Source organism: Symphalangus syndactylus, chromosome 19, assembly GCF_028878055.3.
Source record: "Symphalangus syndactylus isolate Jambi chromosome 19, NHGRI_mSymSyn1-v2.1_pri, whole genome shotgun sequence".
Classification (NCBI taxonomy): Eukaryota; Metazoa; Chordata; class Mammalia; order Primates; family Hylobatidae; genus Symphalangus; species Symphalangus syndactylus.
The window spans coordinates 63,490,199-63,506,997 of record NC_072434.2 but is presented as its reverse complement, the minus strand read 5'-3'; the positions used below and the strand labels follow the sequence as shown (position 1 = coordinate 63,506,997).

Sequence of the window (16,799 nt, the reverse complement as noted above, 5' to 3'; positions counted from 1 at the left end):
AAAGTCTTGACAGTTTTCTGTAGAGAGGGGGGTTCCTTTGCCATGCTAGCAGTGGCTTCAACTGAAGCTGGATGCCCTGCCTCTCTGTAGAAATACACAGCGCCGATGCCTTGTCAGGCCACAGTCAAGAAATCTAAGGTCCCCTTTAAATTCACCGAGCTGACTTCACCTCAGCACATTTCTCTTCTACTGATTAACAGGAACCCATTGGCAGATGATATTCTACCAGCACCAACAGTGATGCAACCCGGGAGGCAGAGATTGTGTGATCTCAGCTCACTGCAACCTCTGCCTCTCAGGTTCAAGCGATTCTTCTGCCTCAGCCTCCAGAGTAGCTGGGTTTACAGGCAAGTGCCACCACACCCAGCTAATTTTTGTATTTTTTAGTAGAGACGGATTTTCACCATGTTGCCCAGGCTGGTCTTGAACTCCTGGGCTCAAGCGATCCACCTGCCTCAGCCTCCCAAAGTGCTGGGATTATAGGTGTGAGCCACCGCATCCAGCCTCTGGGCCTAGTTTTAAGAGGACTTGCAGCTTCTGCGTTGGACATTTGCACACTCGACTCTCCATCTAAGAAGTCAGATTACACTTCCGGGAAGACCACATGGAGACACCTGAGACTAACAGCCCCATGGGAAAAGGCAACATTTTAGTGGCTTTTTCTCCTGATATTGTAAGATGTAGGAACCTAATACATCACTCTGCTTTCCCCACGGAGTTATTTTTGTATGACTTTATTCAGTGCTCTGAAGCTAATAAATCAGTCTTAAAAAAACCTGGCAACTGACTTTCACAGGTAACTCAGGAGAGAGCTCTTCCCACTGGAGGAATCAAACACATAGAAGTCAAAATCTAAGCAGCAACAGCAAAGGAAGGGAACTAACACATGTTGAACACGCACTCCCCACCTGGCTGTCATAGACATTATTTCATCTCACCCTCATAATAAACCCCAAGCTGCCGGGCGCGGTGGCTCACGCTTGTAATCCCAGCACTTTGGGAGGCCGAGGCGGGCGGATCACGAGGTCAGGAGATCGAGACCACGGTGAAACCCCGTCTCTACTAAAAATACAAAAAATTAGCCGGGCGTGGTGGCGGGCGCCTGTAGTCCCAGCTACTCGGAGAGGCTGAGGCAGGAGAATGGCGTGAACCCGGGAGGCGGAGCTTGCAGTGAGCCGAGATTGCGCCACTGCACTCCAGCCTGGGCGACAGAGCGAGACTCCGTCTCAAAAAAAAATAAATAAATAAATAAAAAATAAACCCCAAGCTAATTGGGAATTACTAAGAAAGCTTATGTCACAACACCCATACCACTGCATACTATACCATGCTGCCTCAATAAGGTAAACGGGGAGGACAGACATAGTCACCAAATCCTGGGACATGAGTACACACACTGAAACACGAGGAAGGTCGTTCTGACATAATACTATGCATACCAATTAACCAAACCCACTCCTATTTCAATCTAATCTATTCAGATATCTCTGCAACAAATATTGTTGGGTTCAAAGGAATCTCTCGATTCAGGCATATGGCTCAGTTCCTTGGAATTACATGTCTGCCCACGAAAGGAGCCCAACCAAGATGGCACGTTGCCCACAAATTCTCACAACTCCCTTTCTGGCAAGAATGAGTCCTGAGGCATTTCTCTGAACTCTCCAGCTTTTGCTCTAAGAGTATCTTGGGTATTTCTTTATTCGTAGACAGATACCACTTGCATGTACATTTCTTCACAAGACCCTGAGTAACCAGAAGGTAGAGGCTAATTTATCTCTAGATGGCTGGCACCAGGTATGATGCTGATGACAGGAGGTGCACACTCACAGTCGGCTGACTATTACTTTACTTCACACAATGGGTTAGTGTTCCAAGATTAAAGATGGCTGCAACTTCTTTGACACATTTCCCATTGATATATGGGATCTATTTCCTTTCCCTTTGAATCTGGGCTGCCCTGTATTTCATTTGATCAATAGAGTAAGGCAAAAGTGATGCTGTGTCATTTTCTGGGCCTACTATTTTTTTTTTTTTTTTTTTGAGACTGAATTTGGCTCTGTCACCCAGGCTGGAGTGCAGTGGTGCAATCTCTGCTCACTGCAACCTCCACCTCCCGGGTTCAAGCGATTCTCCTGCCTCAGCCTCCTGAGTAGCTGGGATTACAGGTGTGTGCCACTGTGCCTGGGTAATTTTTGTATTTTTAGTAGAGATGGGATTTCACCATGTAGCCCAGGCTTGAACTCCTGGGCTCAAGAGATCCAACTGCCTCAGCCTCTCAAAGTGCTGGGGTTACAGGCGTGAGCCACCACGCCCAGCCTTTGGGCTTAGTTTTTAAGAGGACTTGCAGTTTCTACCTTAGACATTTGCACACCTGAGTCCCCATGTAAGAAACCAGACTACTCTTCTGGGAAGACCACATGGAGACATCTGAGACTATCTAGGGGGAGGAGCCCAGCTGAGCCCGGCCTTCCAGTCATCCTACTGAAGTTCCAAGCACAGGCACAAAGCCATCATCAATCCTCCAGACCAGCCCAACTGTCATCTAAATGCTACCAAGTGACCCCAGCCAAAGCCACATGGAGCAAGACAATATCCAGCCAAGCTCTGATCAAATTTCTGACCCACAAAAACTTGTGAAGTATAACAAAATGATTATTATTTGAGGCCACAAAATTTTGAAGCTTGCTGTGCAGCAAATAGATAACCCAAACAGTGGTGTGAATCGTACTATTCTAGAGGTGGTAAGGTTTTAAATGAGAAATGAGTATTGAAAGGGTGTGAGTTGGTGAGAAGAAACTAGAAATACTGGAGAGCTCCAAGTCCTCTGAGGTTAGCAAATTTAAATATAAGTATTCTTTGGTGGTCCCAAAGGATTGTTTAGGGCCACGAAGTTATGGGTACCCTTAGATATAAGTCATTAAGTTCCCCAGGCATTTCTTCATGTGTAAAATGGGGATTTATCCACCTCCAAGATAGCAGGTGTTCTTAACCACATAGGAGATGTTCAACTTGAAGAGAATTCTCCTTCCTATTTTCTCTCCCTCTACCTCATACTTCTGGTTATGATTTTAATCATACATACAGGGGAAACTTAATCAAAGAAAGGTATGTTCAAATTTACAAATGGGCTGAGAGCTATAACAACTATCATGGGTTTGAAGGCATTCCTAGAGCACTGGAGTTTTGTCTGAACATATCGCAATAAAGGCTGCCTTTGGCATAAAGCTTTAAAAATATGGCAAGGATCGTTACAATCTAAAAACAGTTGTTTTTCATCTTTGGTTTCTCCTCTTTCCCTTCATCTGTCAGACACTTTATCCCTCTCATATTCCCTTCATTATTGGTACACATGGGAAGCCTATCTTGATCACACCAGTAGATGCCATTTAGAGTTTGTTAACTTGAAAGAGGTTAGAGAAAGCAGGAAAGAAAGATTTTATTTTCCTATCATTCATTAATGTTCTGACACACTGTTCTGTAGAGAGAGGAGGGTAATGAAAATCCTAAGTTCACAAGCTTTCAGGTTTAAACAAGCTCAGAGTGACTTCAACAGAAGCGTGTGTTTCCTAACTACCCCAGGTGGAGAGAAACAACAGACCTTCGCAGCTCTGGACAAGACAAACCCTGAACTCATGTATAGAATTGCTATCCTATGTCCATCCAGTCCCATATTGTGACTCTAAAAAGAATATCTGGAGGCATTTTTATGAGACAGAATGACCCAAAAATCTTGGGCTATATTGTATATCTGTGAATTCCAATTGGAAGATCCAAATTTGAACAATCACATGTGAGTTACCAGGAGAGCTCTTTGAAACCAACATCTGTGCGGAGGCAACTCTCATTTTCCTTTCCAGGGAAAATTGGAATCTCCTTGAAGGAAACTGGGGTTAGTCTTCATAAAAGCTCCCCCAGGGATTCTAAACCTGGTGGAGTGCCTATGCTCACATGTAAGTTCACAGGCACGTGTGCACACATGTACACACATATACATACACTCCTCCTGCTGAGTATCAGTGTCCCGAAGAGTCCTAATAAATCATCCAAACAACCATGTAAACGACCTGAGAACCTTTTCATAGTCATCCTGTCTTCCTCTAGGGAGTAGGATGCCAACTGTGTGTCAAGTAATACAGTAATCAAAGGGTATCCAAGAACTTCAAAGGCTTTGTTCTTCTGAAGAGCTGAGCTTTCCAAATAGCTGAAGATCTGCCCATTTAAGCACCAAATCTTTTTTTTTTCCAAAATAATATTTCAGCAATTTTGGATGTAAAACTCTGTAAAATTTATTGCATGTGTTCAGTTTCCTGACTGTAATTTAGCCTCATCTTCATAATTCAAGGCTATTACCATAGGCATCAATTCCTGTAATGGGACTAGAGATGGGAGTTTATTACCAACGACTACAAAGACCTCCAAATGGCAGCTGGAGACAAAAGGAAAGTTGGAGAACACCATACTAAAAATGGGACTCCAAATGAAGAGGCCAGAAGCAAAAGTCAGAAGCCAGACAGAAAGCCAAGGAGATAAAAAGTGGGTTAACTATAAACGGGGTAAGATTCAGAAAACTTGTCCACAACAGGCATTGCTTCTGTGGTCTGATTATCTAAGACAGCATTACTGTGATACACTGGTAAAAATCTTTAGTCTAAAGCAGAGGTCCCCAACCTGGACGGTACCAGTCCATGGCCCATCAGGAGCTGGGCCACACAGCAGGAGGTGAGCAGCAGGCAAGCAAGCAAAGCTTCATCTGTGTTTACAGCCACTCCCCATTGCTTGCAGTACCGCCTGAGCTCTACTTCCTGTCAGATTAGCGGTGGCATTAGATTCTCAAAGGAGCAAGAACCCTATTGTGAAATGCACATGCTAGGGATCTAGGTTGCACGCTCCTTATGATAATCAAATGGCTGATGATCAGACACTGTCTCCCATCACTGCCAGATGGGACCATATAGTTGCAGGAAAACAAGCTCAGGGCTCCCACTGATTCTACATTATGGTGAGTTGTATAATTATTTCATTATATATTACAATGAAATAAAGTGCACAATAAAAGTAATGCTCTGTGGAAAAACTGTATTCCATGAAACTGGTCCCTCGTGCCAAAAAGGTTAGGGACTGCTGGTCTAAAGGACCTGCTGCTGATGTCACGGTGTCCTCCTCTAGCCCTCCTCTTTTAATTCAGTGCTTCCAACTTCTTGTGACCCTACAGATAGTCAACCTAGTTGAAGCAATAAAAGGCAAGAGGCTGCCTTTCTGATCCATCAAAAGTGTGTGTGAGTTGCCTTCTCTTCGGGTGTTCAAGGATCTCTTTGACTTGCTCTCTGGACCTTGTCTGTGTTTCAGGAGGTGTATAGCTGAGCCCCAGAAAGAGAAAAAAATGCTATTATTTTATATTTTTCTGCTAGAACTTTCTCCTTCCAGATGCCCATGTATAGTGACAGTGAACGTGCCCATGCTTCTCCAAACTAAAAGCTTCCATCTTGGGCCATTCCTCTTTCAAGCGTGGGACTCTAAGCCATGCAGATCATGTCGCTTGCATCATGGAGCAGCCAGTGCTGCAGGAACCTCTGAGGCACATCCAAGAACTCACTAAGGTCCTCTAAGTTGCCAGCCTCAAGAGAAACACCCTTTCCTGAAGATGGGATGGGCCCTGGGTGGAAAAAAGTCATTGGCAAGCCTGCTGGCAGAGGCTACTCCTCAGAGGACAGGGTCAAGGGGCCACAGGAAAACAGTGACTTAGCAGCTTCCATTACAGGTAACAAGACCTAGGTGACCCTGCCTTCAATTTACTGAAGTAGGGCCAAAGAGAGCAACCTATGATGCTATCGTCAGCACAGAAGGAAATTTAAGAGTGATTTAATTGGTAAAAAAGAGAAGAAAAAGGAGATATAATCATGTTTTTTGTTTGTTTGTTTAAATCATCTTGTAATTTATATGGCTACCCTTAATCTGGCTTTTTTTCATAGTAACCAGTTTTTGCTTTCCCTCCAAATATTACTTCATCCTCTAGCCTAGTTTGTCTTACTATTCTTCTATTCTGGCTGATCCCAAGGGTAAGAGAAAGGGAAAATTTTGCTAGGAATAGCATAGTATGTGGTGAGGGGCAGGAGGGACGTGGGAAGTCAGAGGTGGATTTGTATCCCAGCCCTGCCATTTCCTACCTGTGTGACCCTGGCCAAGTTACTTAATTTCTCTGGGATTTAGCATAATTCTCTGTGAAATGGAGAAAGAATATAATAGCAGAAAGAATACTTCATTGTACAAACTTCATAGTATAGCTGTGAGTATCATTGGAAACAATACTTCTAATTCTTTGCTTAGCATAGTGTCTGGTCACACGAGCATGCTCTCTGACCTTGGGGCGACGAGCAACGGCTGGCCCATTGGTGCTACCCAGAATGCGAGTTAGGATTTAAAAGTCTCCAAAAACAGGTTCTTGAGGGCCTATTTAAATAAGTAAGAATTATTCTTCATGAACACACATGTGAACTAGTACTTTAAAACTGGGGCCAGGCACAGTGCCTCATGCCTGTAATCCTAGCACATTGGGAAGCCCAGGTGGGATGATCTCTTCAGCTCAGGAATTGGAGACCAGCCTTGGCAATAAAGAGAGACCTCGTCTGTACTAACAATAAAAAAAAAATACATTAGATAGGCGTGGGGATGCACACCTGTAGGATCGCTTGAGCCCTGGAAGTTGAGGGTGCAGTGAGCTATGATTGCACCACTGCATTCTAGCCTGGGTGACAGAGCAAGATGCTTTCTCAAAAAACAGAAAAAGAAAACAAAACGACTGCTTTAAGTATTTTAAACTATTCTTCAGGTCTCATATTGATTTGTATGGTAGTTCTCCATTTTCATAATGAATACAAAGAAAATTTTGATCCTAATTATCACAAATTCCAAATGATTAGGGTCCAGAAAAACTAGCGGTTTCTGCACATAGATGCCAATTTCTTTTTCTCAAGTAATCCCATGTTTTAATCATATTGTCATACATATATACCCCTTATCACAGGGATCCCAAGAGGTTTGTTCTTAATCCTCTGTAGTGTCACTCTACACACTGTCTCTGGAGGGCCACCTTCTCCCCAGTTTCTCCTCACCTCCAGGCACTGAGCGCTATGCATCAGGTACCCTCAGCAAGCCCATTCAAGACTGTCTTTGCACTGGCTGCCCTTCCTGCCAAGAATGATGATCCCCCGTCAGGTTTTAATAGATACTTCTCAAGGCCTCACCAAAATGTCAGCTCCCGGGTGAAATTTCCCTGCCTATACTCTATATGTGAGTACCACTATTCATATGGCATCAGGATGTATTTAAGTTGCCTGTTTACAAGGCTGCACCAGACTCAGGATTTTTCAAGTGGTTCTTTAATGTGCACAAGAAGCACCTGCGGATCTTGTTAAAATGGGGATTCTGATTCTGTAAAGTCTAGGGTGGGGCCTGAGATTCTACATTTCTCACAGCCCCTAGGTGATGCCGATGCAAATGCCCTGTAGACTACGCTCAGGTAACAAGCTTTTAAGAACATCTCTGAAAATCTCAGCAAGTTGGCATTTCATCATCATCATCATTATATTTTGACGCAGCTGCCCACCAACTCCAACTCTACTAGAAAGATGAGAACAGGAGACATCACGGCTGTCCAAATAATGGAGGAAAGTGTGTGTGTGTGTGTGTATGTGTGTATTGGGTGGGTAGATTGGAGACAGTGGGTAGAATTAGAAAGGAAAAGGAAACGGGATAAGGTTAATAAAGAGACAGGAGGTTGCAAAGAGAGGAGAAAAAAAGTGAAAAAGGAAGAGAGAAGACAATAAGAAAACAAAGAGAAAATCATAGAAAAGGAGAAAGAAACAGCTATAGGATGAGTAAAGGAAGGTCAGCTGACTATTCCCCGGAAGAAATTCGTCCTACATTATCTGACTTTATAGTTTAAGGGGTTGACTTCTGGAACCAAACCCTCTCAAGAGTACATACTCCAGCTGTTCATGCAACTGAGGAAGTGTGCTCAGAGCTTCAATACTGCATTCTAAAGGGTTCTTCCCTCCTAAGTGATTAGGAACAAGCTATTACTAGAACAGTAATAGCAAATGAGGGCCTATATCACGATTGCAAATATATGGAATGGCTTATATCAGCTAAGAAAATCTAAGACACTAGAATTCTTGTACTCTAAGACCTCAAACTGATTGCCCATTACAACAACCTAAATGAGCCAGGTATGGTGGCTCACGTCTGTAATCCCTAAACTTTTTGAGGCCAAGGTGGGAAGATTGCTTGAGGCCAGGAGTTCCAGATCAGCCAGGGCAACGTGGTGAGACCTCATATCTACAAAAAAGTTTTTTAAAAAGATTATCGGGTGTGATGGTACACTCCTGCAGTCCCATTGACTCGGGAGGCTGAGGCAAGAGGATCGTTTGAACCCAGGAGTTCAAGGTTGAAGTGAGCTGTGATCATGCCACTGTGCTCCAGCCTGTGACAGACAGAGAGAGTCTGTCTAAAAAAAACAACAACAACAAATGAACATTACCTGATACAGCTCAATCCGTTGTTCAGGCACTCTGGCTTTTGGGTTCTGCAAACGAAAGACTCTGAACTCTGCTTTCACCAAATTGGAAGCATTCTTCTCCATTGCTGAGACGTCAAATCGAACAATTCTGAAGTAGGGTCTGTAGAAAGTGGGCGGGATGGCATCTGTAAAAAATTAGGGCAATCATTGAAAATGATAAAATCCATTGTGCTTTCAGAAAAGACTGTAGCGTGAGATAATCCCAAGAAACCATAAGGGAAGTAACTACAGAATAATTTAGTTTCCAATGGCCAATTTAATACTATTAACAACTTAACCAGAAAAAAAAGAAAGAAAATAAACATGTGCATTTAGTTACAAGAGTAGCAAATTAATAGAGATTAACAAACCACTTCCAACTCCATTTGAAAGCATGCAGTTAACCCCATCCTTTGAAGGCTGACAGACTGGTGGAAAATCATAGATGGTTTTGAATTGGAACAAGTTTATGACAGTTGAGGCCTGGAGAGAGCTGTCAGGCCTGCATACACTTTAATCAGATGTGCCAAGAAAATAGTTCCTAATGGCCGCAGTTTGCCCGTGTATTTTTTTCCTTGAAAGTTTGTCATCCAAATAATCTTTTCTTAACCAGGCTCATATATCGAATCTCTTTTGGCTTCAATATTTTAGTTTTTCACACACGTATGACTTAACATATTCTCTAGTCAAGTTATGATGAGGAAATTCGAATAAACAAAAGTATAACCCACGTGCTAGCTTATACCAGATCCAGTATTAAAATTCTTTAAGCAGGATAATGTCTGTTGGCGGGAGGTCATCCTAGCTAATGAAGAAAAAGAATTGGCACAAATTTCTTCAGTTCTCAACCATGTAAAATACAGAGTTGCTGATGGTACATGACAATTTAAAGCTCCTGGGAAGGCCGGGCACAGTGGGTCATGCCTGTAATTCCAACACTTTGGGAGGCTCAGGTGGGCAGACCACTTAAGGTCAGGAGTTTGAGACCAGTGCTGGCCAACATGGCGAAACCCTGTTTCTACTAAAAATACAAAAATTAGCCAGGCGTGGTGGCGTGCACCTGTAATCCCATCTACTCCGGAGACTGAGGCAGGAGAATTGCTTGAACCCCAGGGGCAGAGGCTGCAGTGAGCTGAAATCACAACACTACACTCTAGCCTGGGCAATAGGGTGAGGCTCCATCTCAAAAATCAATCAATCAATCAATCAATCAATCAAGCTCCTGGGTTGCTTTAGAGTTGTGCTGGCGTTTTTTTTTTTTTCTTGTAATCTGCCAATGTCTTTGAATATGCAACTGAGGCTATACCAAGACCAGAGCAGGTCCTATTCTAACTCCATGCTTTCAAATACAATATTCATTTATTAAGCACCTACACTGTGCAGACCACTTGTTACAGGTATGTTTCCACAATCTTCTTCCAAAATCTCCTACACTCTTTCCCCTTTCCAGAGTGTTTCATCCAACTCTAGTGGCTCCATTTCTTTCTACCCACTCTTCAATTATCTGACTTCATTACAAATAATCATTCACAGTTGTTCATGTTTCTTTATAAATGTTTTTATTACTTCTGCATTATGTTTGTTTATTTTGTTTCCCCCGTGAAATTTTAGGAATCTTGAGGGCAGAGACTGTATTTGCCAGGTCTTTCTTCTTTCCCACGTATCTGGACAGGGTTCACCAAATATCCCGTTTGCATAGTTGGTCATCAACAGGAGTCTCTTGAAAGACTCAGGCATCTGACTGTTGGCAACACTAACATCTTATTAAATAAATGAGCCATCTTGCCGATCTTAAAATAGAAATAAATACCTTCCGTGACTTATTGGGAAATCCATGCCCTGACGATTACACTGAAGAAGAAACGATGCTAGGAACACACCAACATTTTCTCATCTTAAGAGCCTGAATTTTTTCCTTCATAGGAACTTCCTCCAACCCATCTCCTTCCCCTATATATGTGTGACTCTCAGCACACAGGCTCATGGAGAAGTGGGCAATTTCTACGCCAGTCTCCTCCATACTGGTTCAGAAAATGACTGTGTGAATTGAGGCTTTATAACCCATGAGTCAGAAGTCTCAGAAACAAACAAACAAACAACCCCCAAAAATCCAAAGTATCCAGGTTTCAAAGAAAAAAAGTATTCATGCAGACATGGTGATGATCCACTGCATCACCACTGCGAATTAGCTGATGGGCGGCTTCCAGGCCAGGGCGCACTGGTATGCGCAGAAAGGCTTTTGGAGCCCCCTAGCACACAGCATTTTGACAAGGTAGTTGCTGAGAACAAATAGAACTTTTTCTCTTCTGGAATATGCCCGCCCCCATGATTAGAACGGCTGGTCCTATGCCGACCAGCTCAGCTGAAAACAGGCCAGACACCCAGAGAAGCCTAGGCCAGTCGGGCCAGGCTTTCTGGCTTTGCACACCGTCTTGGCCAAAACCTTCCAGAGGCCGATGCTGCATTCATCTTCGCATAGCCTCCGCATTAGACAGCAGAAGCTTCAAACATCCTTTGAGGGAGCATCCTGGAATAGCGAAGCTAATTTAGCATGTTTCCTGTTGTTAGGAAGAGTAAACATCTCATTCAATTTTCCCCGCCTCTTTCAGTGGAATCCCTGCAGGCCTCTTCCACTTTCACAAACACCCATCTTTCACACCCGCCCGCCTCAATCTTATCCTTCCATCAAGTTTGTAAATAAGTGCTCTTGAGATTTATTTTTATCTCTTTTGTGTTTATTAAACTTTGGACCATTTTTCCCCCCTTTTCTGGTCCTCTGCCCATTCACACTCTTTCTTTTTATGACTGCCTCAGACCATGAGGTCAATTTTGTTTCTTCTTCTTCTAAGCAAATCATCCAATGATCCTGTCCTAGGCTTTTGAGCTTTGAAGGGGCGTTTGCAAATATTTACAGGAGTAGCTTGCTAGTTAAGTACAGTTGTTCAGCTGGGCTTCCTATACATTGGCAAACAGCCCTCCTCCCCTCTGGCTCTTATAAGCATTTAGGCTGTTTATATTTCAACTGTCTAATAACACAAATCTGCATTTTTGGTCCTTGTTTTATAAGTAGAAGTAGCTAACACACACAGTGAAAGGACTGCTGAGCAGCCCCCATCAGCCACTGCTTTGGTCTTTTAACCACAGCGAAGCAACCAGGCCAGGAAGAACTGGCAGCCTTCCCTGCCTGTACTCCTGCTCCAGCATATGAGAGTGTGGTAAAAACTGTCAACTGAAGAACCGACTACCCCTTCCAGGGGTTAATGCCAGCTGTCCTGTGCTGTCATCTGCTCTGGGTCACAAGCCCCCTAGCTGGCTGAGGAACGTGAGCAACTGGGCAAATGTCTCCTCATTTGGAAAAAACAAAATTGCTGTCAATTGCTCTAGCACAGTCTTTGACCCTGCCTTTACTTCATAAACGCCCTATACACGGAGCAGGGAGACCCAAAAAGGCCCCTCGATGCCCAGTCGGGATGCAGCAGGCTCCGCCCTCCACTGAGGGAGCTCGGGGTAGGGGCTTAATGGCTTGTGCAGCTCTGATCCACCCACTTAGTCTTGGAGGGATGGAGGTTTTTCCTCTGCTTCCTCCAAGAACTCATTTCCCCCTTTGGAATGGGAGTTCTCGCTAAAGTCCTCTGTAATGCACATCCCAGTTCCTATTCCATTGCCAGGTGGTCAGGTACTTGTGCTTGACCTTTGCCAACTTATCCACACTCACATCCTGGCCTGCTCCTTCTCTCAATTTCTGACCTACTTTTTCAGTTCAATCAAATCGATTTTCCTTCAACCCTTTGGATTTCACACCAGGAGGCTGATTCTGGTCCTCCTCCCAGGCTTTCTCATGGGCCTTCCTCCCAGGGAAAATTTTGCACATAGAAGATTCCAGTATGTCATCAAGTGGTGTCCCCCTCACCTCAACCTTGGCCACACATGCCTGCAAAACCATATTTTGGGGATGGAAGAGAGAGAAAAAAAAACCTGAGAAAATCTAACCAGTCACTAATTTCCAAAGAGTATACAAAAAGCTTAAATACAGCACTTAATCACATACTACTGTATAAACATTATATGTTGACTTGTATCTGCTCCAAAAAATTTACCAACTTATTGTATGTAAGTACTTTGAACTCACAAATCTTTCCTTATAGTTTTTCTCCACAGCCCAGGGTGGACTTCATGAGCGTGTGGCCAGCACAGGGGCACAGGGTCTCCATCCTCAGAAAGGTCTCATACCTGAATTTAGTGCTCTGTGGCCTCTCTAGTCACCATCTTGAAATCCTCAATCATTTTATCTTTGAATTGATGCTTTGTAAGTGAGGTCTTACGGGACAATGGAGCATGCACAGAGGGCTGGGGACCTCAGCCCTGTGCCATCTCACCTCCTGTCACCTGTCCACTTGCCCAGGACTCTCTGCCTCCTACCTCTTGCCCTCTGGTGTCCCCACTCTCACCCTGCCTTCCCTGGCCCACGCAGTGGCCACTGTTTTCCTCCACCCAATGACAGCTGGGGTCAGGCACACAACCCATGCCATTTCAGGGCAAGGCCTGGTGGCAGCTGTCCCCACCACAAGCTGGCAGTGCCACAATATGTTCAGGGAGCAACCCAGTAGAAGCATGTCTCTCACCCACTCCTTTTTAAAATTTTTTTTCAATACTTTTTGGCGTACAGGTGCTTTTTGGTGACATGAATGAGTTCTTTAGTGGGTGATTTCTGAGATTTTCGTGCACCCTCTTAATCCAGGTACCAAGCACATCCCAGTGCAGAGTTTGCAACCCTATGGGTTGAAGTGGCAGTCCCATGGGAAAGGAGATGCCTGGCTCAGTGTATTATCAATCTTGTGGGCTTGTGGCAAGGGTCCCCAGCAGCTGCTGGGCTGCATGTTCCAAGTTTTAGGGCAAGGGTTTCAGGTCCCCGTGAAAGTCTCCTGTCACTCTGGGAGCATCCCCATGCACAAGCGAGCACAATATCAAACAGCACACAAAAAAACACCATGACAGTTGGAGAGCGAGAGAGACGGAGAGAGGGAGACCATGGAACAAAGGAAAAAGTTTTATATTTTAGCATCTTCAAGAGTACTCCTTTTCCTTCTTTTTGAACAAGAGACCCCATATTTTCGTATTGAAAAGGGATTCTGCAAATTTTATAGCTAGCCCTGCCAAAGCCTCATATAGTTATAGGATTCTTATGTACTGAAGGACCTTCAAGGCTATCTGAATTCTAATCCAGTTAAGAATGAACTGGTTGAACTGAATCAACAAGTTCCTAGCTATGTGGCAACAGGGATATTATCTGGCTTTTCTGAGCCTGTTTCTTCATCTATATAATGAAGTAAATAATTTTCTCCCTCCTATGTATTGGGTCATATTGTCAGGATTATATAAGCAAGCAGATGGAAAGTTGAAGCACTGGGTCTAGCACAAATTTCCACACAGTTTCCTCCCTGCCTCCCTTCCCATACTGCAACAGAACTGCCAAGTGGTCAGTGGGCCTTTCATGAATGCCCCCGAGAGAGAGTGCTCTGATAGCCTGACAGACTAAATTAGAAGAGGGGAGAAAGAACAGGAGGAGCTAATTGTCCTGGGGCAGTTTATAAATGGCGCTATATACTCTAATTCCTTTCCACTGAATAGGGAACAATTCCAGTCCCCAAAGTTCTCACAGACTCCCCACCACTATCCTTTAACATTTCACCTGTTTTACTATAAACCTGGCCATCAGAAAAGGTGACAAGAGAAATCCTAACTTTCCACTAAACAGCTCTGCATCAAGCAATTTCACTTTTCACTACAATTTTCATATTAGGACTATTTTTATTAAAAAGTTTAATTGACATTGGTACAATACTATTAACTAGGCTTGGATTTCTTCGGTTTTTATATGTACTAATTTTTTTAATTTTTAATTTTTGTGGCTACCTAGTAAGGGTGTATATATTTATGTGGTCCATGAAATACTTCGATACAGGCACGCAATGCCTAATAATCACATCATGGTAAATGGGGTATCCATCCCCTTTGAAAACGTACTATAGTTGTGATTATCATTGGGAGAAGCTGTTGAAGGGTACATAGGAACTCTCTGTACTATTTTTGCAATTTCTTGTGAGCCTAAAATTGTTTCAGGCCTGGCACAGTGGCTCATGCCTATAATCCCAGCACTCTGGGAGGCCAAAGTGGGAGGACTGGTTAAGGCTAGGAGTTTGAGACCAGCCTGGGCAATAAAGCAAGACAAGACCCCATCTCTATTAAGAAATAAAAAATTCGCTGGCTGATGTGGCATGTGCCTGTACTCCTACCTACTTGGGAGGTTGAGGTGGGAGGATCACTTGAGCCTGAGAGGGTGAGACTACAGTGAGCCATAATTGAGTCACTGCACTGAAGCCTGGGCAACAGAGTGAGACCTGTCTCTAAAAAAAATTAAAATAAGCCAGGCACAGTGGCTCACGCCTGTAATCCCACCACTTTGGGAGGCTGAGGCAGGCAGATCATGAGGTCAAGAGATCAAGACCATCCTGGCCACATGGTAAAACCCCGTCTCTACTAAAAATACAAAAATTAGCTGGGCGTGGTGGCAGGCATCTGTAGTCCCAGCTACTCGGGAGGCTGAGGTAGGAGAATCGCTTGAACCCGGGAGGCAGAGGTTGCAGTGAGCCGAGATTGCACCGCTGCACTCCAGCCTGGCGACGGAGAAAGACTCTATCTCAAAAAATAAAATAAAATAATTTCAAAATAAAGTTAAAGAAAAGGTTAATAAAAAAACAAAACTGAATAAAGGTCTTACAACCTCACTCATATGTGATGAGCTCTGAAACAGAATGTAGATTTGAGGCTTTCAAGAAGTCACCCAATGATGTCTAAGGTTCAGCCCTTCAGGGGAGCAATGCTTCAGCCATCTATCTATTGTTTATTCCCTCTTAGATTGGTTACACCACAAAACTGGCAGGAAGAAAGTGTGTGAATGTTGAAATGCTTGGGTCAAGAACCTACAGGTATTTGCTGTATTTGCTAAAGCAGTGGTTCTTAAAGTGAGGTTCCCGGCCCATGGCATCAGCCTTGCCTAGGAATGCATGATAAATATGAATCATCCAGGAAAGTCTGATGCACCATCTCATCAAAGTTTGAGAACCAATGTGTGACTACATATTGGTTGACACCTAGCTGGTGAAACCAGTCCTAGTTAACAATTAAAAGCAGATTGGTAAAGTCCAGGGGAAAAGAAGAAGGAGGCTTTGGTGTTTAATATCAGCTTTCTTGGAGTCAGCACTGACCACAATCCTTAAGGACAGACGAGCACTGGTCTCAGTGTCCTTGTGGGGGATTTTCCAAGATAAGCCAGAAAGGTCAGTAGTTCAAAGTGAAACACAGGTGTGGGTATGAACGGAATTGGTAGTGGCCTGGAGGTTTTGTTTATCCTCCTGCCTGAAGTACTCACCAATTACCTCAACATCAAGTCCAAGGTAGTCCCTGCCTCCTAGGGGAAAAGCTAAACGAGGCTTACAAAGCAGCACAGGTTCCTGCTGATTGCAGTGGATATATGGATCCTATATCACAGTCTTTCTCAAAGAGTGGATGGTGGTCTGCATTTTACCAAACTCCTTGAGCAATTCCTATGTACCCTCAACAGAAGAAAAGAAATCTACAAAGAAATACAGAAAGACAAAGGAACACCTAAACTTTTTTTTTTTTGAGACAGAGTCTCGCTCTGTCGCCCAGGCTGGACTGCAGTGACGCGATCTCGGCTCACTGCAAGCTCCGCCTCCCGGGTTCACGCCATTCTCCTACCTCAGCCTCCCGAATAGCTGGGACTACAGGTGCCCGCCACCATGTCCGGCTAATTTTTTGTATTTTTTAGTAGAGACGGGGTTTCACCATGTTAGCCAGGATGGTCTCGATCTCCTGACCTCGTGATCCGACTGCCTCAGCCTCCCGAAGTGCTAGGATTACAGGCGTGAGCCACCGTGCCCAGCCTGTTTTTTTGTTTTGTTTTGTTTTGTTTTTAAGATGGAGTCTTGCTCTGTGGCCCAGGCTGGAGTGCAATGGAGCAATCTCAGCTCGCTGCAACCTCCGCCTCCTGGGTTCACGCAATTCGCCTGCCTCAGCCTCCGGAGTAGCTGGGATTACAGGTGCCCACCACCATGCCAGGCTATTTTTTTGTATTTTTAGTAGAGAGGGGGTTTCACTATGTTGGCCAGGCTGGTCTCAAACTCCTGACCTCAGATGACCCACCACCTCGGCCTCCCAAAGTGCT

General features: G+C 44.1%; 1 protein-coding gene across 3 annotated transcripts in view; it reads right to left on the bottom strand.

Moving 5' to 3' along the window:
- Positions 1-16,799, bottom strand: part of TGFB2 (transforming growth factor beta 2) — a 114,886-nt gene that overhangs the window by 30,933 nt on the left and 67,154 nt on the right. For all 3 annotated transcript variants that reach the window (XM_063613936.1, XM_063613935.1, XM_063613937.1), the window contains one exon: positions 8,537-8,700. In XM_063613936.1, coding sequence (XP_063470006.1) covers positions 8,537-8,700 — 164 coding nt within the window. The remainder of the gene's footprint in view (positions 1-8,536; positions 8,701-16,799) is intronic.